The sequence below is a fragment of the Cervus canadensis genome, chromosome 28 (genome assembly GCF_019320065.1).
Source record: "Cervus canadensis isolate Bull #8, Minnesota chromosome 28, ASM1932006v1, whole genome shotgun sequence".
In the NCBI taxonomy this organism is placed as follows: domain Eukaryota; kingdom Metazoa; phylum Chordata; class Mammalia; order Artiodactyla; family Cervidae; genus Cervus; species Cervus canadensis.
The window spans coordinates 14,254,476-14,280,334 of NC_057413.1; the positions used below are offsets into that span (position 1 = coordinate 14,254,476).

The 25,859-nt window shown below is 41.7% G+C and overlaps 1 protein-coding gene across 3 annotated transcripts in view; it reads left to right on the forward strand.

Moving 5' to 3' along the window:
* Positions 1-23,170, forward strand: part of E2F3 (E2F transcription factor 3) — an 84,545-nt gene extending 61,375 nt beyond the window's left edge. For 2 of the 3 annotated variants that reach the window (XM_043449664.1, XM_043449665.1), the window contains exons 2-7: positions 9,791-9,902; positions 11,127-11,328; positions 12,705-12,863; positions 16,197-16,311; positions 18,081-18,216; positions 19,576-23,170. In XM_043449664.1, the coding sequence (XP_043305599.1) occupies positions 9,791-9,902; positions 11,127-11,328; positions 12,705-12,863; positions 16,197-16,311; positions 18,081-18,216; positions 19,576-19,838 (987 nt within the window). In that variant the 3' untranslated portion in view covers positions 19,839-23,170. Of the gene's footprint in view, positions 1-9,790; positions 9,903-11,108; positions 11,329-12,704; positions 12,864-16,196; positions 16,312-18,080; positions 18,217-19,575 lie in introns of all 3 variants that reach the window. The other variant, XM_043449663.1, reaches the window with a different exon arrangement.
* The last annotated feature ends 2,689 nt before the right edge of the window (positions 23,171-25,859 follow it).

The window sequence follows — 25,859 nt, forward strand, 5'->3', positions numbered from 1 at the left end:
TGCCTTTATTATGTGGGTCCGTTTACTGATACAAAGTGCCAAGCACAGTGCCTTATACTTAGAGACACAATAGTGTATGTGTCAATCCCAACCTCCCAACATATCCCATTCCCCAATTCCCTGCGCCTGCTCTCCCCGCCTCGCTCAGTGTCCATACGTCCTCTACATTTGTGTCTCTATTTCTGCTTTGCAAATAGGTTCATTGGTACCATTTTTCTGGATTCCATATTCAGGCGTTAGTGAATGTACTTAGTGCCACTGAACTATAGTGTTAAATATGGTTAAAATAGTATGTTTTCTGTTATGTGACTTTCACCACAATTAAAAAAAAAACACCTTAAAAATAATTAGTGGTATTAGGCTTTGCTATTCATGAAACAAGAACAACATGCTATGAAAATAGGTTGAGGGAACGAAACAAATGTCCCTGGAAATTAAAAATCTAGTTGCCCTTTTTTTTTTTAAGTCAAATAAAAGCTAAATTTGGTGTAAGCAAGTAAGTAAATTTGATGTTAGTGAGTAGAACAACAACAACAAAAAGACATGGAAAATAGAAGATAAAAGCTTTAGAGGATCAATCCAAGAGCAATAGGAATTCCAGAAAGATTAGACCACAATGAGAGGGAATGGCTTACAGCATAAATATTCCTCACAGCTGAAGGCCAAACATGTAGTTTCTAGAAGCCCACAGTAAGTGAAAAAAAGATGCACACCTATGTGTTGTGAAATTTTGCAAGTGTGAGACAGGCCTGGAAGCTTTCAGGAAGTTAAAAATTGAAGAGCTTCAAAGAAATGAGAATCTGTGACCGCAGGTTTCTCATCATCTACTCTGGACATCAAAAGCCTGGGAGCAGTGACTTCAGAGTCCCGAGGGCTGCTGAAGGTCAACCTTCAATTCTTAGCTTAGACAAACTATCAAGTGTGAGGGTGGAACATACGTTTCAGGTACATAAGGGCTCAGATTTTCTCTTCCATGCTACTGTTGGAAGGTGTTCCAGGAAAACAACGGATTAACAGCGGGACCAGGAAACTGACTCTGTTACAAGCAATAGTACTCAACTCTGGCCAGCTTAAGCAGAAAAGATGTTTATTGAAAGGATATTGGATAACTCCACTGAATTGTCAGGAAGATTAGAGAACCAGGCTTGGCAAACAGGCAGAAACAAGGAAGGATCTGTAGCCAGAACCACAGCTAAAACATTTCACCGCAGCCATCAGCCGCCGATCTGCTATTGTGCTGGAGCAACTCCAGATTCCAGATCCAGAGAAGGTGTATCTGCCTGTCCCAGCCCAGGGAACCCTAGCCCAGGTTCTCGGGAAACTGGGAGAGAGGACTGGGAGTCTTCAGTTTCTGTGGTTGATTCAAGAGGGGGGAATTTCTCCCCTACCCCTCTTGAGTTCCTTTGGCTAGTGTAATGATTTAATTGACACAAAACAGATTAACAGGGGGCGGGTGGGGAGAAAAAAAAAAAGCAATTCATATGCACAAGGTCTCAGAGGACTAAGGTCCCCAAAGTGACCAAAGCAGGCTGTTTATCATTTTAGACGAAGAACCAATTTCTTGTGAAAATTTAACCACAAAGGGGCTTGTGCTTGGGGTAACAACCTGATGAAGAAGTAACAAAGTTTGTTTATACGGCTTCTTTACCCTTGAATTCCCTAATTCTGATGATAAGGAGGCTTTCTATACCTTCATATGAGAGAGTATTTCCCACTTTAATGGGGAATGGGGTGGGGGTTGGGGGGACAGATAGGGTTTGTTTTTTTTTTAATATATTTTTTCCCATCTATTTCCCCAAGTAACTTTATTTTTTAACTTAAATTTATTTTTAATTGGGGAATAACTGCTTTATAGTATTGTATTGGTTTCTGCTATATACCCACATCAATCAGCCATAAGTGTCCATGCGTATGTCCCCTCCCTCTTGAGACTCCTTCCCACCTCCCACCTCATCCCACCTCTCTAGGTTGTAACAGTCAAGTAACTTTAATTCAAAGTTTTTAAATATAGAAAGGAAGGTAGTCACCAGTTCATAAGTAACTGACTTCTGTTCCAAGAGTTGTACATCAGTTTAAGATCTCTTTTCCTCTAGAAACACTCTTGTGTACCTGGTTAGATTCCCAAACTAGTCCACGAGTACAAGTTAGAGTGAACTTTAAAATGCCTAGATCTGCTGTTTACAAATCAAAAGAAGCAACATGGTCAATTTTGGGGTCCATTCTAGTAGTCCAGTGAGAAATGATGAAAGGATTTGGCTGGGGCCGTGAAGCAGGCGTGGAGGGGGACACCTGAAAAAGAAAAGAGACTATTCTTCCCACCAGACGCGCGTGGCTGGAATGTGGGACGTGAGGCGGCATCTCCACCGAGAAAAAGGCACACTGGCTACTGCCAGTGCCAGGTGCTCACATGTGAGCTTCCTGTGCGCTGTTCATCAGCCCTCGGAGATATGGTTTCTGAGTAGGCTTCTCATCTAACAGCTACTCTTGATAGATTCTAAACCTAACCTGTTGCTGGAAAAAACTCCTGGGAAGACCAGAGTTCTTGCTCTTAGGTAACCTCATGTTCAATGAAAGATGGATGCTGGCAGTGTGGTTATTAGTCTGGTACTTCAGGGACGATGATCCGGCCCTTTTTTCATCCTTTGCACCCAAGCTCCCCTCCTCACCCACCAGCCCCCCAAACGAGGGCCCTTGCAAGTCACTGAGCTTCTGGTGCTTGGACAGCCTGCTTAAGGCCTCCAGCTCCCACTCCCTTTTTAAATGGTTAACCAGGTTGAGTTAATATGTAGTCACAGCTGGAAACTAGGTATTCTTTTCTTAAAATCCCCCTGCCCTAACCCACTGACCTGATGGCCAGAATCCAAGTGAGTTTCGAGTGTGATCTGGTCTCAAGCTGGAGATCGCCTCCTTCGGGTTATTTCACTGTTGCATTGAATCTGGTCCTCATGCTATTTATTTAAAGTCTGTTTTCCTCTTATTTCCCTCCCTCTGTTCAGAATGCCCTGTCTTGCCCTTGACTTTGAGACAAAATATCTCTAAATTCTTTCCTTTGCTCAGATCTGTTAACCAGGGTAAAGGGAGTTTATCTTAATGTTCACAGCATGATTTTTTTCTTGATTTGTCTTTTTTTCCCTATGACTCAGTTGAATGCTAGATAAGAGTACCCCTTCCCTTCCCACTATGAAAATGGGATGCCTGTTCTGGTAGCACACCCCCATTTTTGTTTTGAACCAGTACAGTACCCATACACATTGAGTGGGTATAAACCACTAGACTTCTTTTGTTGAACTCCAAATGGAAGTGATTTTTATTTTTCTTTTTATGCAAGAAACCCACAGTCACTTTAAAGTGACTTAGTAATATTAAAAGTTAAGAAGAGGACTTCCCTGGAAGTCCAGTGGTTAAGACTCTGTGCTTCCACTGCAGGGGGCATGAGTTCTGTCCCTGGTCAGGGAACAGTGAGGCCAATAAATAAATAAACCCTTTTTTTAAAAAAAAAGTAAAAAAAGTTAAGAAAATAAAATCACTGTAATCCTACCACCCAAAGATGAATACTCTTAAATTGTTTTGTTATTATGTATCCTTAGATACTTTCTTTCTATGGATATAGTTTTCCCACAGAAGTAGTAAATCTTACTGGTTACTGCTTAAAAAAAAAAAAATTACATGCATAAATGTACATTATTAATTGCGTAACATTCCATTATATAAATGTAGAATAACTTCCTGAATTTTTCTTCTGAGATTGGGCATTTATGTTGGACATATGTGGAAAAGTATAAATATTCAAGAAACTGGGTGTGCTGTTTTTAATAGACAAACTGTAGAAACAACATAAATGTTCTCAGAATATACTCTGAAAAGTGGAAGTGTTAGTTTGAAAGATATAAATTTAATGTGTATACAGACACCTCACTTTGTGAAATCCAACCAAATATTATAGAACTATAAACATGAAATCATTACCTCATATTTAATTTTACTTCTTAGACATAATCTCCATTAACATTGGATGTGGATCTTTTCAGACTTCTCTCCTCTGTGGATACATGGGAAATTTCATATTGAGGTCTATAGTTTTATAGTTTTTTACCCCCATGAGATAATACTATACATATCCTTGTATAACCTTAATTTTCCCCGTTTATAAATATGTCTTAAAAAAATATTTCCAAACATGTAGATGTATGTATATGTGTGTGTGTGTATGTATATATATGTATATATTTATCTCTTCTATAGGTTGGTAATGTTGGAGCTTTGTGATTTACCTGCCAAGAAACTTTGGGAATTTATTCCTCAAGTCATTGAAAATAAATACGTCAGTTTGATTGAGTGCATACCATATGCAAGGCTTTGGGGAAACTAAGCTACTTAAGATCTGAGCTCATGGTCCAGTGTGGAAACCTGGAGAGTCTATGTGTTATGATAGTGAAATCATGCCCCGACAGCTCAGAAACCACTATGGCAGCAAAAGAGGGACATGTCAATCAGTCCAGGGAAGTCATGGTCACTGACAAGCTATTTGAACAGATTTGAGTTCAGTGCTGGTTTCTGTGATTTATTAACTGAGATTTTAGGTAAATCCTTAACTTCTCTGCCTCAGTGCAAGATGGGTTTAGGAATGCCTAGCCCACGATGCTGTCATGAATATTTATTGGGGAAGTGGTTATAGCATAGGAGTGTTGAATGCCCATTAGTAGGTGTCTGTCTTAAGGAAACAAATCATGATATATTTTGATGGATACACTATTATGCAGCTCTAAAAAATAAAGTCATTCTATGTATACTGATAGGGACCAAACTCCAAGACATTATTAACAGTGTGTGGTTTGGTACCATTTGTGTAAAAAAAAATTTTTATAAGGTGTGATGGTTTAAAATTATATGTACTTATATTTACACAGCTTATCTAAAAGGATATCTAAGTAACTTAGTAATGCTTGCCTTTGAGGAAGGGAATTGGGGATCGAGAATGGGAGAAAGACCCAACATTGAAAATCAACTATCCTCAATAAAAATTTTAAAAGGAACAGAAAAGAATGGGAGAAAGATTAGCTGTCCAGGTATATCTATTTTTGCTGCTTGAATTATCTTGTGCATTTATTATGTAAAGGAAAGTTTTTTAAAATTATGAATAAAATAAAACAGGTTTATCATAAAGTAAGATGGTATCAGTTTAATATAACTTCAAATATTTTTATATGCTAATCTTTCACTATCATTTTATGGAATGGTTATAGACACAGACTTTGGAGTACATATTTACTGACTGTGGGGATATTGGAAAAGTTATTTAAGAAATCTAAATCTCCATTTTCTCCTGTAAAGTAGGAAATTATATTAACCATTTTATGGGGTTGTTGTAAAAATAAGATACATAGTCGAGTGGAAAGCGATGAACCTGTTATATGATATATTGTAAGCACTCAAATGTTGAGTGTGCTATAGTTAATACTGAAAGGCTGTATCTAGGACTCTTGGTTGCAAGTGATAGTAATCTAACTGTTGTCATTTACCAAAAAGGGACATTTGTCAGCTCACACAAATGAAGGTCCAGGGTAGCTCTGTCTTTGGGACTGGTGACATCTAGCAACCCCTTTGAAGGGACTCAGTCTCCCTTCAGCTCTTAACTCTGCTTTCTTCTCTGTTGGCTCATCTCCTAGGGAGCTCCAGGCTCACGTCCTACCAGCCTAATAACTCACAGTGAAAAGAACCCAGTACTTTCCAACAGAAATCCCGTTACTGTCTGTTTCATCCTGCTTCGGTCATGGGCCCATTCATCAACCAGTCAGGTTAGCCAGCCGACTGGACCATGCTGATGGGTGGGCCCAGATTAAGGCCACCCACCTCTGCAACCTTAATGGGAAGAGCCCGCCTAAGATGCTGAGCAGTGTCAGGCATTTTGTTCTCAAGCTTGGAGACAAAGAAACCACCTAAACTAAGAACTGTGAAGAAGTTCCCCAGATGAAAAAATAGGAGCAACAAATACCAAGGTAGACAGAAAGCATGGATGTTCCCCTCAGCCCACTGCTTGGCTGCCTGACAGTTACTCCTGTTGTTTTCATGTGTATATTTTCTGAAACGCTTGATGGTGCAACTCTTCCATACAGAGTCATGTCACCATAGTTGGGGCTGAGGTCCTGAAGTTAGCACATACTTCCTTTCCAGTAAAAACCACCCTTGATAATAACAGCTCAGGAAGATGCTGCATGTCTCATGGTCAGCATTTACTCCTCCTCAGGACCAAATGGCTGGGCCTTCTGTTAAGTACCAGATGTATTAGTTGCTTTACTGGTAGGGGGCATGTAATATGAAGATCCCTTTATAAACAGGATAGCTCTCCGTTCGGCAAGACGTTCACACTAAGAGCAAATAAATACTGAGATAACCAAGAGGAGATTTTCCTCTGCGCTGATGCTCTGCCCAGGGTAGGTGGAGGCTACCTGCCCTGTTTAAATCCTCCCATCTGGCTTCTTGTTTGTTTCAGCAAGCATGTGTGCTCGAACTTGCTAAGGTAACCATTAAAGTAATGTTGCTGCATCATATATCAAAATGTGGAGCCCTTCCCCCAAAAGAGTCTAGTTATTGTGCCTGTCTTAAGATCTAGGACTTGCACAAGTTATGTGTGTGGTTCAGTTGAGTCCCTACTCACTGCATAGTGGAGGAAAGGTAACAGAATAACCGGAAACTTCCATTTGAAAAAGGGGAGATTACACACGGAGGTCACCTCCCGAAGGGTATCATGTCCTCCCCACAGCAGAAGGCTTTCTGGAGATGTGACCTGCTTGTGGGGCCAAAATGGCCACTCTGATTTCTATCCTTTGGGAGGATTTTTCTGAGGGTGCCCTTCTTTCATAGCTCATTCACAGGCTTAGTGATTGATTCCCTTAGAGACGGAGGTCTCATAGGCCATTGCTTTCTTGGGGTGCCTTTCAAATTGAGTCGATTTTCTATCTAGTATTGAGATTTGGTCCACTCTGGTTTGGTGCTTGGTTACCAAAGTCACACAGCCTGACTAGTTCTGGTCCTTGAAGTTGAATCTGAGTTTCTTAGCAACAGATCTCAGAATTTCCCCCAGCCCGCAGCCTACTGCTTCCATGGACCTTAGCCTCAGAGCAACTAGAAACAACAGCCTAGGATAGGGAAGCAAAAACGAGTATGTCCCCAGGCTGCTGGCCAGTGGATGGTTCTTCATTGAGGAGTCAAGGAGGATGCAGCCTGTAGGGTGCAGGAGTTTAGGATCCCAAGCTCTTTTCCCATTTTACTTTCCTTCTGTGGGTGCTAGCCCAGGCAGAGCATACAGCCCTCTTAAGTTCTTGGATTCATTTTTACAGAGAGAAAGCATCTCTAGAGCAGAGCTGTAGAGCTTTTCTCCTTCTCTACTTTTAGGTAAGCCTCAAATGAAGCTTGTCTCTCCCAGTAGTAATTTCCTGAAGACCACAAGAAGTGGCCCCCACACCCTGCCCCTTTTTGTGCTGGAGACCGTTGTGACTCAGCCATTCTGCCCACCTCACCTTCCTTCAGGAAGTCCTTCCTTCAGAAGGCCCTCGCGAGACCTTCAGGAGCCCAGCTCAAAGTGCTCTGAGGAAAAAAAGAGGCTTTATTGGCTAGTGTAACTGAAAAGTCTGGGCAAGACCAACCTCATGTCCTGACCCAGAGTTCTGAAGGATGACCTCAGGCTCCTTTTCCGCACTCCACTTTCCCCTGGGGAGGCCTCATTTTCAGGCCGCTTCCAGCTAATAATTTAACCTTACTAACAAGCCATACTCCTTCCTAGCAGTAGTTCCAGAAAACTTCCTTGGGTTGCCTTGTTCACCCAGGTTTGGTCCTAGGTCATCTGACTCGATTCACTGTCGGGGAGGGTGGGGATGGAAAGAAAGACCAGCCCAGTCAGGGTCACCTGTGTGCACGGATACACCTGCCTATGGTAAGAGATGCTCCCCAAAGAACAATCAGGGAACTTGCCCGATGAAGAGGGAATGTTTGCTGGGCCAACCAAAGCAACAGGCCCATACAAGGATTTGACGGACTATTTGGGAGCAGATGATGACATGCAGAGGGTTTCCCAGGTGGCGCTAGTGGTAAAGAACCCGCCTGCCAAGGCAGAAGGCATGAGACAGGGGTGGAGGGGTGCGGTGTTCAATCCCTGAGTCCGGAAGATCCCCTGGAGGAGGTCATGGCAACCTACTCCAGTATTCTTGCCTGGAGAATCCCATGGACAGAGGAGCCTGGCGGGCTTTGCTAGTCCACAGGGTCATACAGAGTCGGATACGACTGCAGCTGCTTAGCACTCACACAAGGTTAATTTGCTAATTGTCATTTCTGGGCCTTTGGAGTGATGATGTTTAGCTCAACACTGCTCAGTGGAAAGATAATGTGTGCCACAAACGCAGGCCACACTATAAAAAGATATACATGTGTGTATGTATATAGATATGGAAACAGGTAAAATGATTAATAGTAAATTATTTAATAATTTATAAAGCCAAAACCGCACCATTTTAACATGTAATCAATATAAAAAATGATTCATGAGCTCTTTCACCCATAGTTTTTGAAATCCAGTGTGTGTCTTAAATGGACAGCACATGTCAGTTCACACGAGCCTCCTGTGGCTCACGGCCACTGTAGTGAACAGAATGAATTTAGCTGATAACTTTTCCGTAGAGAAGCTGGGTATGTGTCATCAGCTGATAAGTTGTTACTTTGGTGTCTACGTCATGGGGAATTATTTTGAAATTGTGAATCTCCTTATTAGAAGAATCCGCCCTGAAATGAGCCTAAATGCAGATTGCCGTGTGGGTGTCTAGTTGGTACCACCCCTGTCTGAATGCCCTTCACACCCATGCAGTCAGCACTCAGCAATTACTTACTTAATTACCTGGCTTCTCTCCTGGTCTCTACACACTGGGAACCAAGGGACTCTCTATCTGTCTTGCTTAGCTCTGTTCCCTAAGCCCAGAGCCCAGTACACAGAAGACCCAAAGTGGATATTTTTAAAGTGAAAATCAGATGAAAAAGTTGGGTGAGAACTTACTCGTTTGCCTAGGTTGGTAACAAAATGCAGAAAGTAATCCTAGTGGAAGCCCAAGATTGAGTGTTTGTGGTGTTTTTTATTCTGATGAATGACCATTTGTAGTCTGTGACTAGTTGTGTTCCTATTCAATCACTCTTTCGTTCATTGAATATATCAATATATGTATATATATAGAGAGAGACTGTGTGTGTGATTGAATACTTACAGAAACCTAGGCTCTGTGCCAAGCCCTAGGTATGCAGAGATAAATGGGAAACAGTCCCTGCCTTAAAGGAAATGAGAAACAGATAAGTAAAATAACTCTTATATCCAGCAAGTGTTATGATACCAACAAACACAAGAGTGTTTGGGGGAGCACATGGAAGGGGCTTCAGTCCAGGTCAGAGATGGAGGTGTAGCAGCCGAGGTTTGCTGGGGGAAAGTGAATTAAAGTTCCACGGTGCCTGCGGTATTCTCAGCCTCCAGCCCCACGCCTGGCACATGTGTTGAATCCATGAGTAAATGAACAAAGTGGCTGCAGAGCCTGAGCCTGAAGGATCGTTGGATTTGTCCATCTGTGCACGGGAGGCGAGAGCCCCGCCTCAGAGGGTTCCGGGGAGCCCAGGCTGCAGGGAACTGAGCCCCAGAGGAGGCTGAGGGGCCCAGGGTAGGGCTGGTGCGAGCCTGCTGCATTTGGCAGGAGCCAGGCCGCAGCCTCACTTGTGACCGTCCATGTGACCCGCGACCAACAACTGTGCTGTCTTATTCCAGGCAAAGCGCAGGCTGGAGCTAGGAGAAAGCGGTCAGCAGTACCTCTCAGATGGTTTAAAAACCCCCAAGGGCAAAGGACGAGCTGCACTCCGAAGTCCAGACAGCCCAAAAAGTAAGGATTCTGTCCTCTCTCCCTCTCCCAGGTGGGAGCTTCCCGACTTTCAGAGCTTGTGGCTGAAGGGACGCCGAGGTGTGGACAATTTTGGCATGTTTGGTCCTTTTTCATTTCTGTCTTTGCCTGTCCAAAAAAATAAATATAATGTCTGCAGACACCCAGTGAAAGGTTTACAGAGTGAGTCCTGTTACCTGTGTGCTGACTTCAGGGGAGGCCTCTGCTGATGTGCGCAGTTTCATTTTTCAACTCCGAATGCAAACTCTTTGGCACCATTCTGTAGTCAAAGCTAACTTTTAACTTTCCTTCATGGACCTTACTTGAGGGACCAAGGCCAGCTGGGCGTTAGGTGTTACCTCTGTTGGCCTAAATCTCTAGCTCAGCATATGGCAGCATAAGAATTGATGGAGACCAATGAATTGCAGCTAGTTTGCATTTCCATCGACACGATCATTGTTTCTTTGAGAGAAAAGGAGGTTGTAAATAGCTAAATCGTCCTTTATGTCTCTGGCATTTAATGTGGAGGCTAAATTAATTTAGACTTCATCCCCTCCTAACCTGTAGTTTATGAATTAGGCAGTCCACAAATTGTGTGTCACACTCAGTTAAACCCTTGACCTGTATACCTATAAGAGAATAAATACAATATTAAATGGGGATATATTTCATACCAGAGGGATGGGGAGATGGGATTGAAAGACTTTCCTAGGCATTCTTCATCTACATTATTTGAAAAGTTGGTGAGCAAGTTATATGCAAACAGATAAAGGAGTCTGAAAAGCCAGTTAGGATGGGTCTGTCCTCAAAGGCTGGAGAGGTTCACAGTCTGAACCCGTTGAGTTAGGCTCCCTGTGTGCTGATTCCATGAGGCTACAGCACTTTTCATTCATTCAGCAGATAGTTTTGAACACCTACCATGTGTGAGATACTTCACTAGTCCAAGGGACTAGTCAAAATAGAAATTACTGAGAAATTCACAGTGAAACACTTTCATCAAACAGGAATTTTTACATCCCTTCCCTTTCTAATAAAGCAGTTCATAGCTTTCTATGACTCACCGAAAACATCAGCAACAACAGCTTTGCTTCTGACGCTAATGGCTGGGCTGCTGGGGGAGCGGGGGCTTGCTTGACTGCAAAGAAACCCTTCATTTCTTTACCTTTCCCCGTATCCCCCCCACCCGCTCGGTTTTTGTTTTTCTTTAAGCTCCAAAATCTCCCTCAGAAAAAACACGGTATGATACATCCCTTGGTCTGCTCACCAAGAAGTTCATTCAGCTACTGAGCCAATCCCCTGATGGGGTCTTGGATTTGAACAAGGCAGCAGAGGTGCTGAAGGTGCAAAAGAGAAGGATTTATGACATCACCAACGTTCTGGAAGGCATCCACCTCATTAAGAAGAAGTCTAAAAACAACGTGCAGTGGATGTGAGTATGGGTCACCCGCCCACACACCCCCCAGTTCGCTGGCTCTGGGCTGGGGTTGGGGATGGGGTTCTTTGCAAACTGCAGCAGGGTTTCTCCCAGCCCCAGCTTTCACACTCATGCCCACACTTCATTCCTTTTTTCTCCTACTCTCTTCTTCTCTCTCCTCTCTTCCCTCCTCAGTTCCATAGCCAGAAGTTCAAAGTCTCTTTACAAAGAGACCTTCTGTTTAGATGATGTCATAGATAACAGGATTTATATTCAATTAACCTCAAGCAAGGGGATCCTGGGATTAAATAGGGCTCTGCAGATGTATAGTAACACGCTGTTCAACTATCACCGTGATATCAGCATGTGTGCTCCCATGTAATCTAATAGATGCTTACACAGGTCTCTGGCTTGTCTCTAATAGGAATTTAGAAACTATCTATGGCTGTGTTTTAACACATACGTGTATATACACAGTATCTTTATCCATGGTTCTCACTGCAGGTTAACTCACTTTCTGTGTAAGTTAAGTCAAGACTTAAATGCCTTGGTTCCTTCTGGAAAGCTGAGATGATAATACTTGTCACCTACACACCCACACACATGATTAAATGTGTGATCATGTCATTTGTGAATTATGGACAGAGAATCTGAACACCCAGTATTTGAGAAGCAACTTCCAAAGCATTATTAGAGGGAATAAGTCTGTTATGGGTTGACTTTGAAAAAATACTACTTCGAACATAATAAAACGAACAGGTAGTTTTTTTGTACTTTTTGGAATTTTGTGACGATTCAGTAACCCATTTTAGCCAGCGGTTGAGACAGACCTATTGGGGATTGGTCTTTGTTCTTGCATCCACCACATCTGTGTTTCCTTAACCTCCTTTTCCTTTTTAGTTGTTGGTATAAGACCCTCAGAAATTACCTAGGTTTTTCATGCTTTTTTGGGATGATGTTTGGTTGAATTTTTGAACCATTCCGTCTTTTCCTTCCAGTCTTTCTACTTTGCTATTTCTTGCCTTTCCCCCTCCCATTTCTTTTCCCCGCTGGGAGGCACGTGGCGGGAAGAAGAGCTGCCTCCTTCTGCCTTTTGAATTTGAGTCTTCTAAAGAAACAGGCCTCCTATGGAGGAAAGAAACCTGAAAATAGCAGTGTTTCTTCACTTAATTTCTATGGTGTGAAAAGTGAAGGACCGTATGTATAAAAAAAATATGTATAAATGTTCTAATTTTAACACTTGGCTAACAAGCAATGTGACCTCCTGCATCAAGAGGGGACATTTACCCGAAGGACCATTTCTCCCAGCCCTCCCTTTCACTGCCCCCCCCAACATCCCCCCACCTTTGGCCTGCTGAACAGCCAGGCAGAGTCTGTGTTTGGATTTCCAGGGGCTGCAGTCTGTCTGAGGACGGGGGCATGCTGGCCCAGTGTCAAGGCCTGTCAAAAGAAGTGACCGAGCTCAGTCAGGAAGAGAAGAAATTAGATGAACTGATCCAAAGCTGCACCCTGGACCTCAAACTGTTAACCGAGGATTCAGAGAATCAAAGATATCCTTTGTGCCACCTGTTCAGTGGGGGTCAGTGCTTTCTAGACTGTTTCCAGAGTTGACCATCTGACTTTTATGTGCAAGGGAGAATTTTACCCTAGTTTCGTCCAAGTAAGTGGGGGGGTGGGAGGAGGCGCACGTATGTGTATTCAGTATTTATGAAATGATAGTTATTAGACTGCATCCTATCACCTCTCTTTTGATAACCAGGTAGGAACTGTTTTTTAAAGCGTTTTATTCACGTGTGGTTGGGACATACGGGTACATTCATAGCATAGGGCAACACTATTAATGAGATCCATAAGGTATCAGTATTCATATTACTGATAACATTCAGCAGATTCATCTTAGGCTTCCCAGATTTTGGATGGGTATTAGCTGTCATTGTTGGGGTTCTCATATTCTATTTTCTTTTCATCAGATATTGGAAGCAATTGGAATTTATTGACTCTGTGTGACTGAACTATAGTTGAAGGAATTGAAAGAGTGTAAGAATTGTTCTATAATTTTTAAAGCACATTATGGTGGCTCAGCGGTAAAGAATCTGCCTGCCATGCAGGAGAGGCGGGTCAGATTCCTGGGTGGCGAAGGTCCCCTGCAGAAGGAAATGACAACCCACTCTAGTATTCTGGCCTGGAGAATCTCGTGGACAGACGAGCCTTGTGGGCTACAGTCCATGCGGTCACAGAGTCAGACACGGCCGATCGACTAAACAACAGCGCTGAATCATAGCACTGAAGACTGATTTCAGAAGCACCCTAAGGCTTAAGAAATCTCAGTTTATCCATTCTTCTAATCCTTGGAAGTAAAAGTATTAAAAAGCCAACTCTTTTTCTTAACTGGCTGACAATCTGTTGACTACCTGAAGGAAACTTACTGGTCATCACTTCACGTCAGACCATAGGGGAGAGTGATTACTTCATTGTGTTGACAAGAAGATTTTGCAATCTTCTCAGTTATTAGTAGAAAACAAAACCAGTATTTTAAATAATCCTATCTCTAGTTTTAGCTCCACATTTATCCTTGTTAGACAAAAACCAAAATGTGACCTGCCCAGTTTGTAGTGTCTCATCTAAAGTAGCCTTTCCCTTAAAGTTATGGAGACGTTTATTTTCCAATTCAAGCAGTTTTTTTAAAAACTCAGTTGTTCATTTCCTGTTGGCCCAAGGATTAACCCTGTCAGCTCATGGTTAGTGAGCTGGAGAAGAGGTGTGATGATTTGACGCCCATCCCCCCTCCCTCTGTGGCCAGGGTGGGTTTACAGGGGAAGAAATAAGAATAGCTGTAGCTGGGCTGTTTCCTCCATTGTGTAGTCAGGAGCCCCTTAGAGGAGGAGATGTGGTTTTTACACATGATTGGCAGCTTGGAGCCTTATCACCTACATTAGCTTTCTCTGGGGCCTTTGATGCAGAAGGTGAAAGCTTCCTTGTAGTGGGCTGCTATCCCAAGAAACAAATTCAGGAGGGAGCCACAGTGGAAGCACTTTTAAGTTTGTAAGAGTAGAGAATATGTTTGCACAATTTATTTCAATTTGCCATTCAGTTCCGAACGTGGTACAGCTTGTTCACAGATGTGTTGAAATTTTCCTTCCTGCAGCATGTTGGGTAATTGTAGATGAGCTTTTATTTTAATAAGTTGTTGTCAGATAGCTTTCTGACAGTGGGCTGTGGGGCAAGTACCTAGTTATTAGTTTCCCCACTGTTCTCAGTAAAAATCCACAACCGTCAAGTCTCCCATTAAGATAGAAATTGGCTTCCGTGATGAGACCGATGATGACCTAAAACCCGGAATCCTGCATGAGCTGTTCTGTCAAGCTCAACAGTAAATTAGCTGTTGTCTGAACTTCTGAGACTTAACATGATAGTCTGTGAGATGCTGGCTGCCCAGTCGCTTTAGTTGTGTCCCAGCTCTTTGTGACCCCGTGGACTATAGCCCACCAGGCTCCTCTGTTCATGTGATTCTCCAGGCAAGAAGCCTGGAGTGGGTTGCCGTTTCCTACTCCAATAGTCTGTGAGAGATGCCCCTAAATGTGCATGCAGGGACTTCCCTGGGGGTCCAGTAGTTAAGCCTCTGTCCTTCCACTGCAGGGACAGGTTTGATCCCTGGTCAGGAAACTATGATCCCACATGCCACACAGCGTGGTCAGGAAAATTTTTTTAAATGTGCATGCAGATTATGGGTGAAGGTGTTTTTTCTGGACAGTAGGTTCATAGCTTCCTTTAATTTCTAATAAAAAGCTACTAATCTGAGGGACATCATTTCCTCTAGGCTAAGTCCTATGACTATATCGAACATATTAGATCACAGACTCCTTTCACTATGTTACCTTTGGGAATGCCTTCATTGGCTTATGATTTGCTGTTTCATCCTAGGCATTTTTTGGTAAGTTAATATAAAAAAGCAACTGGCTAAAGTCATTGTAGATTAATTATGTTATTCCATGTCCCTTGTAAAAGAAAGCTATGTGACCTATCCTCTAGTGGCACCAAGTCAAAGCCTGTCTCTCTAAGCAAGCTTGCACAAATACTTTTATCATATAATAAATACCATATTCTTTCATAATATCCTCTTAGGTTTGACTGTCAGTCGGGGCACTTTAAAGAATTGTTCAGTGCCCAGAAGTAGCTACCGAGAGTACTGAATATGATTTTACTCTCTTTTCCTCAGTCATTTAGTTTGCAGAGCATCTGGAAGCTGCTTTCCTCCTTGTGAGCACTGAAATATTGTAGTTAATAATATTATACAAAGGACAGTTTTCCTAACAGAGAAATAATGACACTCTTATCAGCAAGCAGTCTATAACACAACCAGCCCAGGTGCACTTAAGAAAACAAGCTGTCTGCCTGAGTGGGACTTGGAGTTCTTCCACGGATAAATGTATTTGCTACTCATTCATTCATTTTGGGTGGCTGCTGACACTTTCTAATAGCAGAGTAGCAGATAGAAGTTACTGCAGTTTAAACAAAATTATGGCTAATAGAGCTCAAATTTTTTTTCTGTAAATTGGGATTCTGCCATCATTCAACTTGAATGACAGAACACTCGGAATCTGGTTTGAAAAGCCCTGACCAAACTGAGTTTTAGTTTTCTTTTGAGAGTTTAACTATTCTGTTTCTGTGTTTATGTTAATATCTTAAGTAGCCATGGACTTTTTAGAAATGGGCAGGAAAAAAGCTATATATTTGATTTGTTGTTTGGAAGATCTAGAAGAAGATATCACTATCTTCTTATAAGACATAAAACACTTAAAATTTTTTCCATGCATCTATTTTGTTCTGTTCATAATGGTTACATCTGAGACAATTAGTTGGAAGAGTTCCTTAACGCTCATCACGTTAGCTTATGTTACATATCAAGATATTCGAAAAATTAGTGGCCTTAAAGACCAAACTGTTATAGTTGTGAAAGCCCCTCCAGAAACAAGACTTGAAGTGCCTGACCCAATAGAGGTAAGGAGATAATATCTCTGCTCATCTGCAGAGATCTTTTTGGAATTCCCGGTGTTTTTTTGGTTTTCTCCTTATAAACTTTTTATTTTGTGTTGGAGTATAGCTGATTATGTCCTGATAGTTTCAGGTAAACAGTGAAGGGACTCAGCCACGCATAGATATGTGTCCATCCTCCCCCAAACTCCCCTCCCATCCAGGCCGCCGCATAGCACTGAGCAGAGTTCCATGTGCTGTGTGGTAGGTCCTTGTCGGTTATCCATTTTAAATATAGCAGTGTGTACCTGACCATTCCAAACTCCCAGCTGTCCTTCCCCCGCAACCCCGCGACCCCCACAACCACAAGTTCGTTTTCTAAGTCTGTGAGTCTCTGTTTTGTAAGTTGTAAGTAAGCTCATTTGTACCATTTCCTCTTAGATTCCCCACATAAGGGATGTCATACGATATTTTTCCTTCTCTCTCTGACTGACTTCACTCAGTATGACACTGTTCGGGGTCCGTCCATGTTGCTGCAAATTGGAATGCCTAGTGTTTAAAGAATCATTGACGTCAGTTAATATCCTTATTTTCCTGAAAGCTTGAGAGTTCTTCCCCATCTGTTTTACTTAATCCTAACCTTAAAAGCATATCAACAGCTTGCTATGTATTGAATGTCCAAAAAGTCTAATTTTAACATAGCAGGGCCTTCAACTCAAAGTGGTTGATAGTTTGCAAAGTGGTATATGGGGCCCTGTGCCTCTTGTGGATTACCCTTTTTCATAATTTGTTATCTGGTGGTTCTGATTGATTTGAACCAGTGGGGACTTTTATGTTGATTACCCTGGATATGGTCTCCACCATGAATAGAGATATAGATGTTTTAAAGTAGCTCCTTACTTTATCTTAGCTCATTTAAAGAATTTATTCATTTATAACACATGAACATTTACAAAATCAAATGAGACTTTGGGTTTGTTGATAGATGAGAATATTATAAGAAAATAAGGAGCATATTTTTGTGATTGTTTTCAGATATACTTTGATAATATAAGCTTAGACTATAAGATAAAGAAATGTAGTAAAAGAATGCACACAAAATGAAAAGAATGAAATTTATAAACTCCCATCTAGGGTAGAGTTCTCACCTTAAATGATCATAATAGGTTTATGCCCTAGATGAAGAAGAATTTTAAATATTAGTGTGCTGTATTCTTTTATTAAACTCAGTTCCTAGCACTTAAGACTACTTACTATTCATGCAGTGGCGATTAAAGTTCAATATTAAAAAACCCTACTCTTCAGGAATGAGTAACATGGAAATATGGTATTTGGAACATTTAAAAGACCTTTTAATAGTTTGCATAAAAGAAATAATTTTTTTTAAAAGATTCACCTCCTCTTGGCAGGGATCAGCAAAGTTTTTCTTTATAAAGAGCCAGACAGTAAATATTGTTGGCTATGTGATCCCTATAGTCTGTTGGGACTACTAAACTGCACAGCCATACCGTTATAGCATTTAGAGAAAAAAAAAAAGAAGCCAGAGGCAACATGTAAACAATGAGAATGGGTGTGACTTTTCCCAATAAAACTTTATTTACAAAGCCAGTTGGTGGACAGGGTTGACCTTTAGGCTGTAGTTTGCTGACCCCTGCTCTAGAGGTTGACAGTCATTGACTGAGATAGACTACCAGTGGAGAAGCAAAAGCAACAATGAAAATTACCCTGACTTCCCATTTTTCCATGAAAATTACAAAACAGCTTCCAGTTTGTACTTTTCTCACTTCTATTCATAGAGCCTACAGATACATTTGGCAAGTACCCAAGGACCCATTGAGGTTTATTTGTGTCCAGAAGAGACTGAAACACACAGTCCAATGAAAACAAGCAACCAAGACCACAATGGGAATATCCCTAAACCCACTTCCAAAGGTAAAAATTCCACTTTGTCATTTGGAAACTATGTTAAAAATGAAGGTAACTAGAAGGATCCTTTATCAGAATCACAAGTCTTGGCAAGAAACAAAAATTTCTATCATTAATGTTGCATTAAAAAAAAAAATTCCAAATAGTTTGCAGAAGAAAATAATGATCTTGGGCAAACGGCTCCTCCACCCACTAAATGGAGTCCCTTCAGGCTTTTGCTATCGGCAGAAACCATTTCTTTGCAGTGTTTTGGAAAATCAAAGTGAAGAGTGAAGGTGTGAGCTGTCCAGCTGAATCACCAGCTATACTTGGCTGCATACCTCCGAGTGATATCACAGAGATCATTGGAGAGGGAACTGGAAAAAAGTTGGGAGAAGGAAGCCTTTTGCCCAAGAACTTTTATCTTAATTCCACCCCCCCAGTGTGGTGGGGAGAGAATAAGGGAAGAGAAGAAAAAATAAATATAATTCTTCCCTTCATTGTCTCCACAGCAAAGGAAGCTCTTTATAGTCTTTTTGTTGTCTCAGATTGGAGATATGTACTTAGTTTTTTTCTCCCTCCCAAGATAGCAGCAAGAAGTGATTTAAGTAATCAGATCTGACTCAATATTGAGCAAAAAAAAGAAAAAAAAGGTACCTCAAATGGTAAAACCAAAGACCACTTTTTTCCCCCACCCTAGAACTTCAAAGTGGATGTGTCCTTTTATTTGTATTTTTAGAATTATCTTTAATAAGCTAGTTGTTCAAAAAAAGACTAAGTTAAAATCAGTGATCTCTACTTGGGAGCCAACTTTTCAGTCTGCGTGTTTTGTTTTCTTTTGTTTTTCCTAAAGGATGACTAACTGGTATCAGGAACTTGTTTTTGAACTCGTTAGTCTCTAATCTTTGAAGCTACCTGTATTCTTGTTTGCTAACAGTTGATATTTTAAAAGATGAGTGAGTAGACAAGAGCAAAAAAAGGCTGACCAGAGTCCCTACTTAACAATGCCCATTAGTATAAGAGGTGATCTATACCATAATGTCAGGCTTCACTAGTGGCTCAGTGGTAAAGAATCTGCCTGCCAATACAGGAGACATGGGTTCCATCCCTGTGGTGTGAAGTTCCCCTGGAGAAGGAAGTGGCAACCCACTCCAGTATTCTTGCCTGAGAAATCCCATGGACAGAGGAGCCTGGCAGGCTACAGTCCATGGAGACACAAGTCAGACATGACTTACAGAGTAAACAACAACAATGTTGTAATGTCGTCTAATTGCCCTTAGCAAAAGAGTGCATGCGTCTATAAAAGCAAGAAGTATATGCTTCCTCCAAATTAGATTTTCACCTGACTTATTTTCTTGTTTCCACCACCTTTTTCTTTCTTCTCAGACTTGGCTTCAACCAACTCAGGACATAGTGATTGCTCAATTTCTATGGCAAACCTTTCTCCTCTGGCCTCCCCGGCCAACCTTTTACAGCAGACTGAGGACCAAATTCCTTCCAACCTAGAAGGACCATTTGTGAACTTACTGCCTCCCCTGCTCCAAGAAGACTATCTCCTAAGCCTCGGGGAGGAAGAAGGCATCAGCGATCTCTTTGATGCTTACGATTTGGAAAAGCTCCCGCTGGTGGAAGACTTTATGTGTAGTTGATTATGCTTTGTGTGAACTCCCCTTATAAACCAATATTTTTTTATTATGGAACCAGAACATGTGTCATGCAGTGTTGTCCCTTCCTCCCTTCTTCCTCCAAGATAGTATCATGAAGTAAACTACAGACTTCAGAACAAAGCTGACATTTTAATGAATTAAAAAAAACAAAACTGTCTATCAACGCACAGTTGCAGGCTCCCTTGGGAAAGCCCTGCCTTGCCCCAGGCTCCAAAATCTCCTGGATGAGTCAGCAAGTGAGAAAATGTGCAATCAGGTGTCTCTCACCCATCCTCTTCCTCCCTCCCTCCCTCCCGGATTGGCTTGCTGTGCCTGACGGATGGGCTGTAGAATGGGGTCTGGCCACCTGGCCCACTCGAAAACAGCAATCTTCCTTAATAGCATTTCAAGCCGTGCCTTCTCCGCAGAATGCATGTCTTTGGGGTCTGCTAATTTGGGATGGAAACTGCAGGAACTGTAAGCTTGAAGTCATGCAAAAGTATGAAATGGATTTCTTCAGCTCTTCTTAGGAATATTTAAATTACTGTCATAATTCAGTTTAAGCTATGGACCGCGTGTCCCACTCGGAGGCCAAGAGATCTTCCACAGCCTTTCGGATGAAGAAACTGTTCTCCAATATTCATCACAGATACAGAAGAACAGTCGAGTTCTGCCCCTCTAAGCTGTTGTGGATTATCCTGTCTCCATAAACCACTCCCACTCTCTTGCCCCCAACGTATTTGTAAGTTTGAAGTTTATAGCAAATGCCTACTTAGGAGTTCTTTGTGGATTTTTTTTTTTTTTTTTCCTTTTTTAGCTGCCATTTAAGCATTCCTGTGGCACCCATCAACCATTTCAATTTAATTGTTTACTTTGAAGCAGTTTTTGCTAATTCAAATTATTTTAAGCAGAGGTAGAGAACCTCTACTGATCAGAGCATGTGTGATCTAAGGCTTAATAGCCTTGGTGAGAAGCTTTGCCCCATCTCGCTTCCTTCCCCAGGAGGGGGTGCTCGGAGCGAGTGGAGCTCGCTGACGGGGGCGGCCCATTGGAGAGAACCAGGTCAGACCCCAAGAGCAGCAGGTATGGATGGATCCCTCTGTCCCTTGGGCTTCCCAGGCCCCCTGTGACCGGGGAAAGGGCTCTTACACTGCACTCAGGGAGACCACTTCTCAGGATGGGGTCGGATGGAGAGGCCTCTGGGTAGAAGGACATCCCCCGTCATGAGTAGCATGCTATCAGTGGCACTTTGCTTCAGCCGTTGAGAGCAGGGAGCTCCCACTGTGTCGGGGGCTACAGGAGTCCTGGCCAGAACCCCTGTTCCCCCTTCCACTGTGAAGGAGAAGGTTGGACCAAGGAAAGCTGGGGCTGTAGAAAAAAGGCAGGGCAGGATGCCAGGGCATCTCGCACTTAACTCTTCGGGAATAGTGTCCCAGGTCGGAGGCTTCCTGATAGCAGCAAAATCCTACCAGTTGAGTCCAAGAATGGCTTTGTCCATTGGCCAGGGGGCAGATGGCCATCTCCCACTGGGAATGTGGCAGAGTACCTCACGTCCATTCCTTGGATGCTAATGACTGTGGGAATGAGGAGTCATCTAATAAATAAATTAAACCTCAACACCAAGAACGGTTGAGTTGAATTGCTGTTCTGCCTGACACAGTGGGAGGCGCATGGTAGGCACTCGATTCAACGGGATGGGAAAAAAAAAAAATACTGGGTTGACCAAAAAGTTCATTTGGGCTTTTCCATACCATCTTACGGAATATTCCTTACTTATATCCCTTAGGAAAAGTACAAAACAAAACCCATGAAAGCCCCAGCCAATTTACTCTAGGTAGATTTCCACAATATGCAAAGTGGTGGTGGGGTCAACACAAGTGACACCAGCACTTTAAACTATTTGTGTAGGTATGCATGGGTGTGTGTTTGAGAAGAAAAACAAAGGTGCAGTTTACCCTCCTTTTTCTTCGGCCTCCACCCCCACCCTCCTCCCCTGGACACACACTGGACATGGTCCGAGATGAAGCATTGGGTGGGGGAGGGAGGGGGAGCTTCGTGTCAAGTGCCTACTGGAAATGCACTGTGGGGTTTTTTTCCTGTATGGGAAACCATTTATGCCAAGCTTTTCCCTATTTCCCATATTTATCTCATCTGGTTAGCTGCCTCTGCTTCCAGCTTTGTGTCCTTCTCTTTGCCAGCTGCACAAAGCTGATTTCTTTCCAAAGTCTAAAGACTGAGCTCACCTGGCTAGGTGGTTGTGTGTTTGCTTGAGTTTCTTGTTAAACCTTTTCGTAACGTGATGCCGTATTTATTGTTTTAAAAAACGAAAGGAATCCTAATAAGTCTTAAAAGTTCCTTCATGCATAAGGCTTTCCCAGTTAATGGGCTTAACTGGTGTACAGTAATTAGACGTCCATGCTGTATTCTGTTTGCATTAGTCATTTTTCTTTTTGACAGAAGTTTCTGGCACACGAAGTGGGTTAGTACTACAGTATTTGTGTTACTTTAAGTACTGAGTATGCAGGTTTCCTGGTACCATTGAGTTGCTGCTATTAAAGCTCACACATGAAATGGCTAAAAGTTACAAGTGTGCGAATTATGACTGCGTGAGCCTTAGAGAGTAAATTGTATAAAGAGCAACACATGAGCTGTCAAACAGTGTTAGGTGTGTGTTTATATGTACAGATTTGTGCGTAGTAATCATTTTATTTAAGTTGTTACGCAGTCTCCTCATATTTTCATTATCTAGCAATTTTGTACAAAAATAGCAATTAATTTGTAAACACTGCCAGAATATTTTCTAGCTGGTTTGTAATTTTTTAAGAGTGTTATTTTGTTTTTTTTCTTGTTGTTCTTGTTGTTGTGGTGGTTCTTGTGTTCATTTTTGTTGTAAGTGTAGATCTGTAAATACAATTGCAGTATTTAAAGCTTTAGCTTTCAGGAAAAAGAAAGTAAGAACTCAGTGTGTGCATGACAACTTGTGTGTACGAAATGAGGGATTTGAAGGAAGATGCCTTGCAGAGTGAGTCGGGTGGCAACTGTCTGATTGTGGGAATTTCTTTTCCTGTGGGGTACGAGATTTTGTCAAAAGAAGTATTTCTCCCAGAATTGGGAGTATGCAAACTACTAATCAGTTTAGCTTTGTGTTGTATGCTAGTTTAAAAAAGAAAATATGTAATATAATGTAAAAAAAAAAAAAAAAGCTTTTATGATGGATTTTGTAAATAGATTTGTTACAGGGTAACCTGTTCTCTAGCTGTGATCTTACCACTTCAAATGGGTGTAATTTGAATAAATTTTGTATGGTAAAGGATCAATAAAATGATTTTTTTTTTAAGAGTTCAGCCTTGTGGATGGTTTCTTACCATTGTCTTATGCTCCTACATTATATTTCTAAAAACGTGCTTAAGTTAAGGGGAAAGTTTGAAAAAAAAATTCAAAACATCATACGCCTTACCATTTATTTGGGATCTGGGGGACGTTAAGCAAAAAGTTTTTTGACCACTTGTGAGTGTTTGCCACTTTAGGAAGCAAAAGAACTTGCCATGTCTGATCACTTGGAGAAGCCACCCCAGGTATGGAAGGAGGATTTGTACACCGAGAAAACACCAAGTCGTCTTCCTCATAAGGAGCTTGAAGCCAGTAGATTATTTCTCAATACTGGTAATTGCCTCCTTTGTTCTAGATTCACTCCATGTTCATTAAGAGAAGTAGTTGTTCATTTATTCATTCAGTCATTCTTTGAATAAGCATGAAGTGATTACTATATGCCAGATAAGTTGTAAGTGCTGGAGTCCAAATAGAAAAAGACATCGATTTTTATCAGCATGAAGAAGCTTACAGTCTAGTAGGGAGAGAAATAAGTTTTAATTAGGAGAATTAAATTCTGAGGACAGGTTCTTAAGTGATTTTTTTCTTCTGAAGCCATATTTGGAAGACTTAAGGATAGATGCTTTGAGGCAAAAATGGAAATGAAGGGAAGATAAAGCCTTGCTATTGGAGAGCTGTACAAGGAGGAGAGATTCTGATCCAGAGAACTTTAGGGGGCTATGCATCGGATGCAGGAGACTGCCTGGGTGGGCACAACTCAAACTTGAATAGCCAATGGATTCATCTAGGATCTGGGGAGCTGGGGAGCACCTGAATCCAATCTAGACTACAATCCATGAAAGAAAATGGAAAGATTAAATTGTAGGTCATGCCTTGAGATACAAATGAGAATCCCTGCCCTGCTTACTTAGAATTAATCAGCCAGGAGTCAGTCAGAAGTTAACCGAAATACCATTAACAGCAGGAAGTTGCAGTGATCCACAGAATGCAAAGAGCAAGCTTTCTGTTGTGCCCTTAAATCTGGGACTTGAAGACTGAAAGGCAAATAGAACAGTTTCTTAAAATATTCTGGAATGTTTATAACACTAGGAATTACTATTATACTTTGTTGTGCAAAGAGTACTATCAAAAAGTTCTGGAATTCCTTATGCTGGGGTGTCTGAAAAGTGTGGGAAACAGAAGGGACAAAGTCCCATGTTATTACGTGCCTTAGAAACAAAACTGGAAATCCTGGCATGTTGGGCTTCTGTTGGGCTGTTTTAGGACTTGAGTATATACAACAGAAAAGACAGAGTTAGTTCCTAGGGAAAAGGGAGGATGTGTGTGTTTTCTCTTTCCTACATCAATTTCAGTAGCTGCCTGCACACATCAGGAATACAGAAACAAGGGGATCAGAACCATGTTTTAATTTAAGCAGGGAACTCAGATAAACCAAAAACATTAATTAAGGTCTACTTTTTTCAACTTGAACAAAACCATGTCAACTGATAATGACCAGAGAGTCACAGGATTTGAGTTGGAAAGCAACCTGATCCTGAACAAGGAGCTGGTTTCATCATGTGACAATTCAACCATCACTTTTTTTTTTTCATCAAAAAAAACCATCTCCAGAATCCTAATCCAGTGCTTTTTCTGCAATATTTTAAAGTCTCCTAGTTCCTCCTCCACAGACACACATATCAGAAACCTGCCTCTTCCCAGTTTTACTCTTGGAACCACAGCCTGGCTGACGTGGTTAATTCATCCTTCTGAGTTAACATCACCTTCTGGAAGATCTGTGACCATCCTGTCCACTGGCACTAATTCCTTGTACTCCTCCCCATCATGTCTCATGGATGCTATCACTGCCTTCTGTGCACAGTTACAAACAGAGAGATGGGAACCATTGGAAGGCTAAGTCGAAGGACACCTCAGTGGTTCTTTTGTCCTCAGTCTTTGATAAAAATGGATTTGCTGTATTTAAACAGAGGAAGAATTGAATCCACAACAGCTTCTAAATAGGATGTTCCATTTCCCCCTTGAAAGACTCAAACTTCTGTTCCTGTACAGACTACTTTGCAGCTCCAGAAGCCTTTAAGACTTTTTTTCTGCATAATCAAATTCAGGAATAGTTGCCTCAGCTGAAACCTAAATTATACTATATCTCTCAGCCTTGAACAACCCTTAGCATTGTACAGGGCTTTACAGTTTACAATGCATTTTCATCTGCCTTATCTCTGCATCTAAAGCCATTTGTAACTGATGGCATTAGCTGCAGAAGTAACTAATCAATCTAAAAATGACAGAACAGTATGTGGGCAGTGATATGAAGAAAGGACGAAAAGCAGTTAGCATTAAGCCATATTCTGGAGACCCAAGGAACAAGAAAGAACACTGTGATTCCACGGGAGAGATCTGAAATAAAGACATCAGTAAGTAAAAATTAAACCATGTCAACAAAGAGAGCATGTTTCAATGGGTTAGGGAAGGGAAGAGAGGTTGTATGTGCTGAGAAATGGGAGGAAGCAGAACGAGACCCAAGATGCTTGAAAAGAGCCACAGCCAAATCCTACCCTTGGCAAGACACCAAAGTACAGCTGTTCTTTAGTCAAAGAGACGGTACCATCACCATTGACTCAAAGTTTGGTTATCTATCAAAGGAATAAAGTGAGTACTAAAGACGGGGACAGGCATAGGGGTGCAACAAAGAAAAGG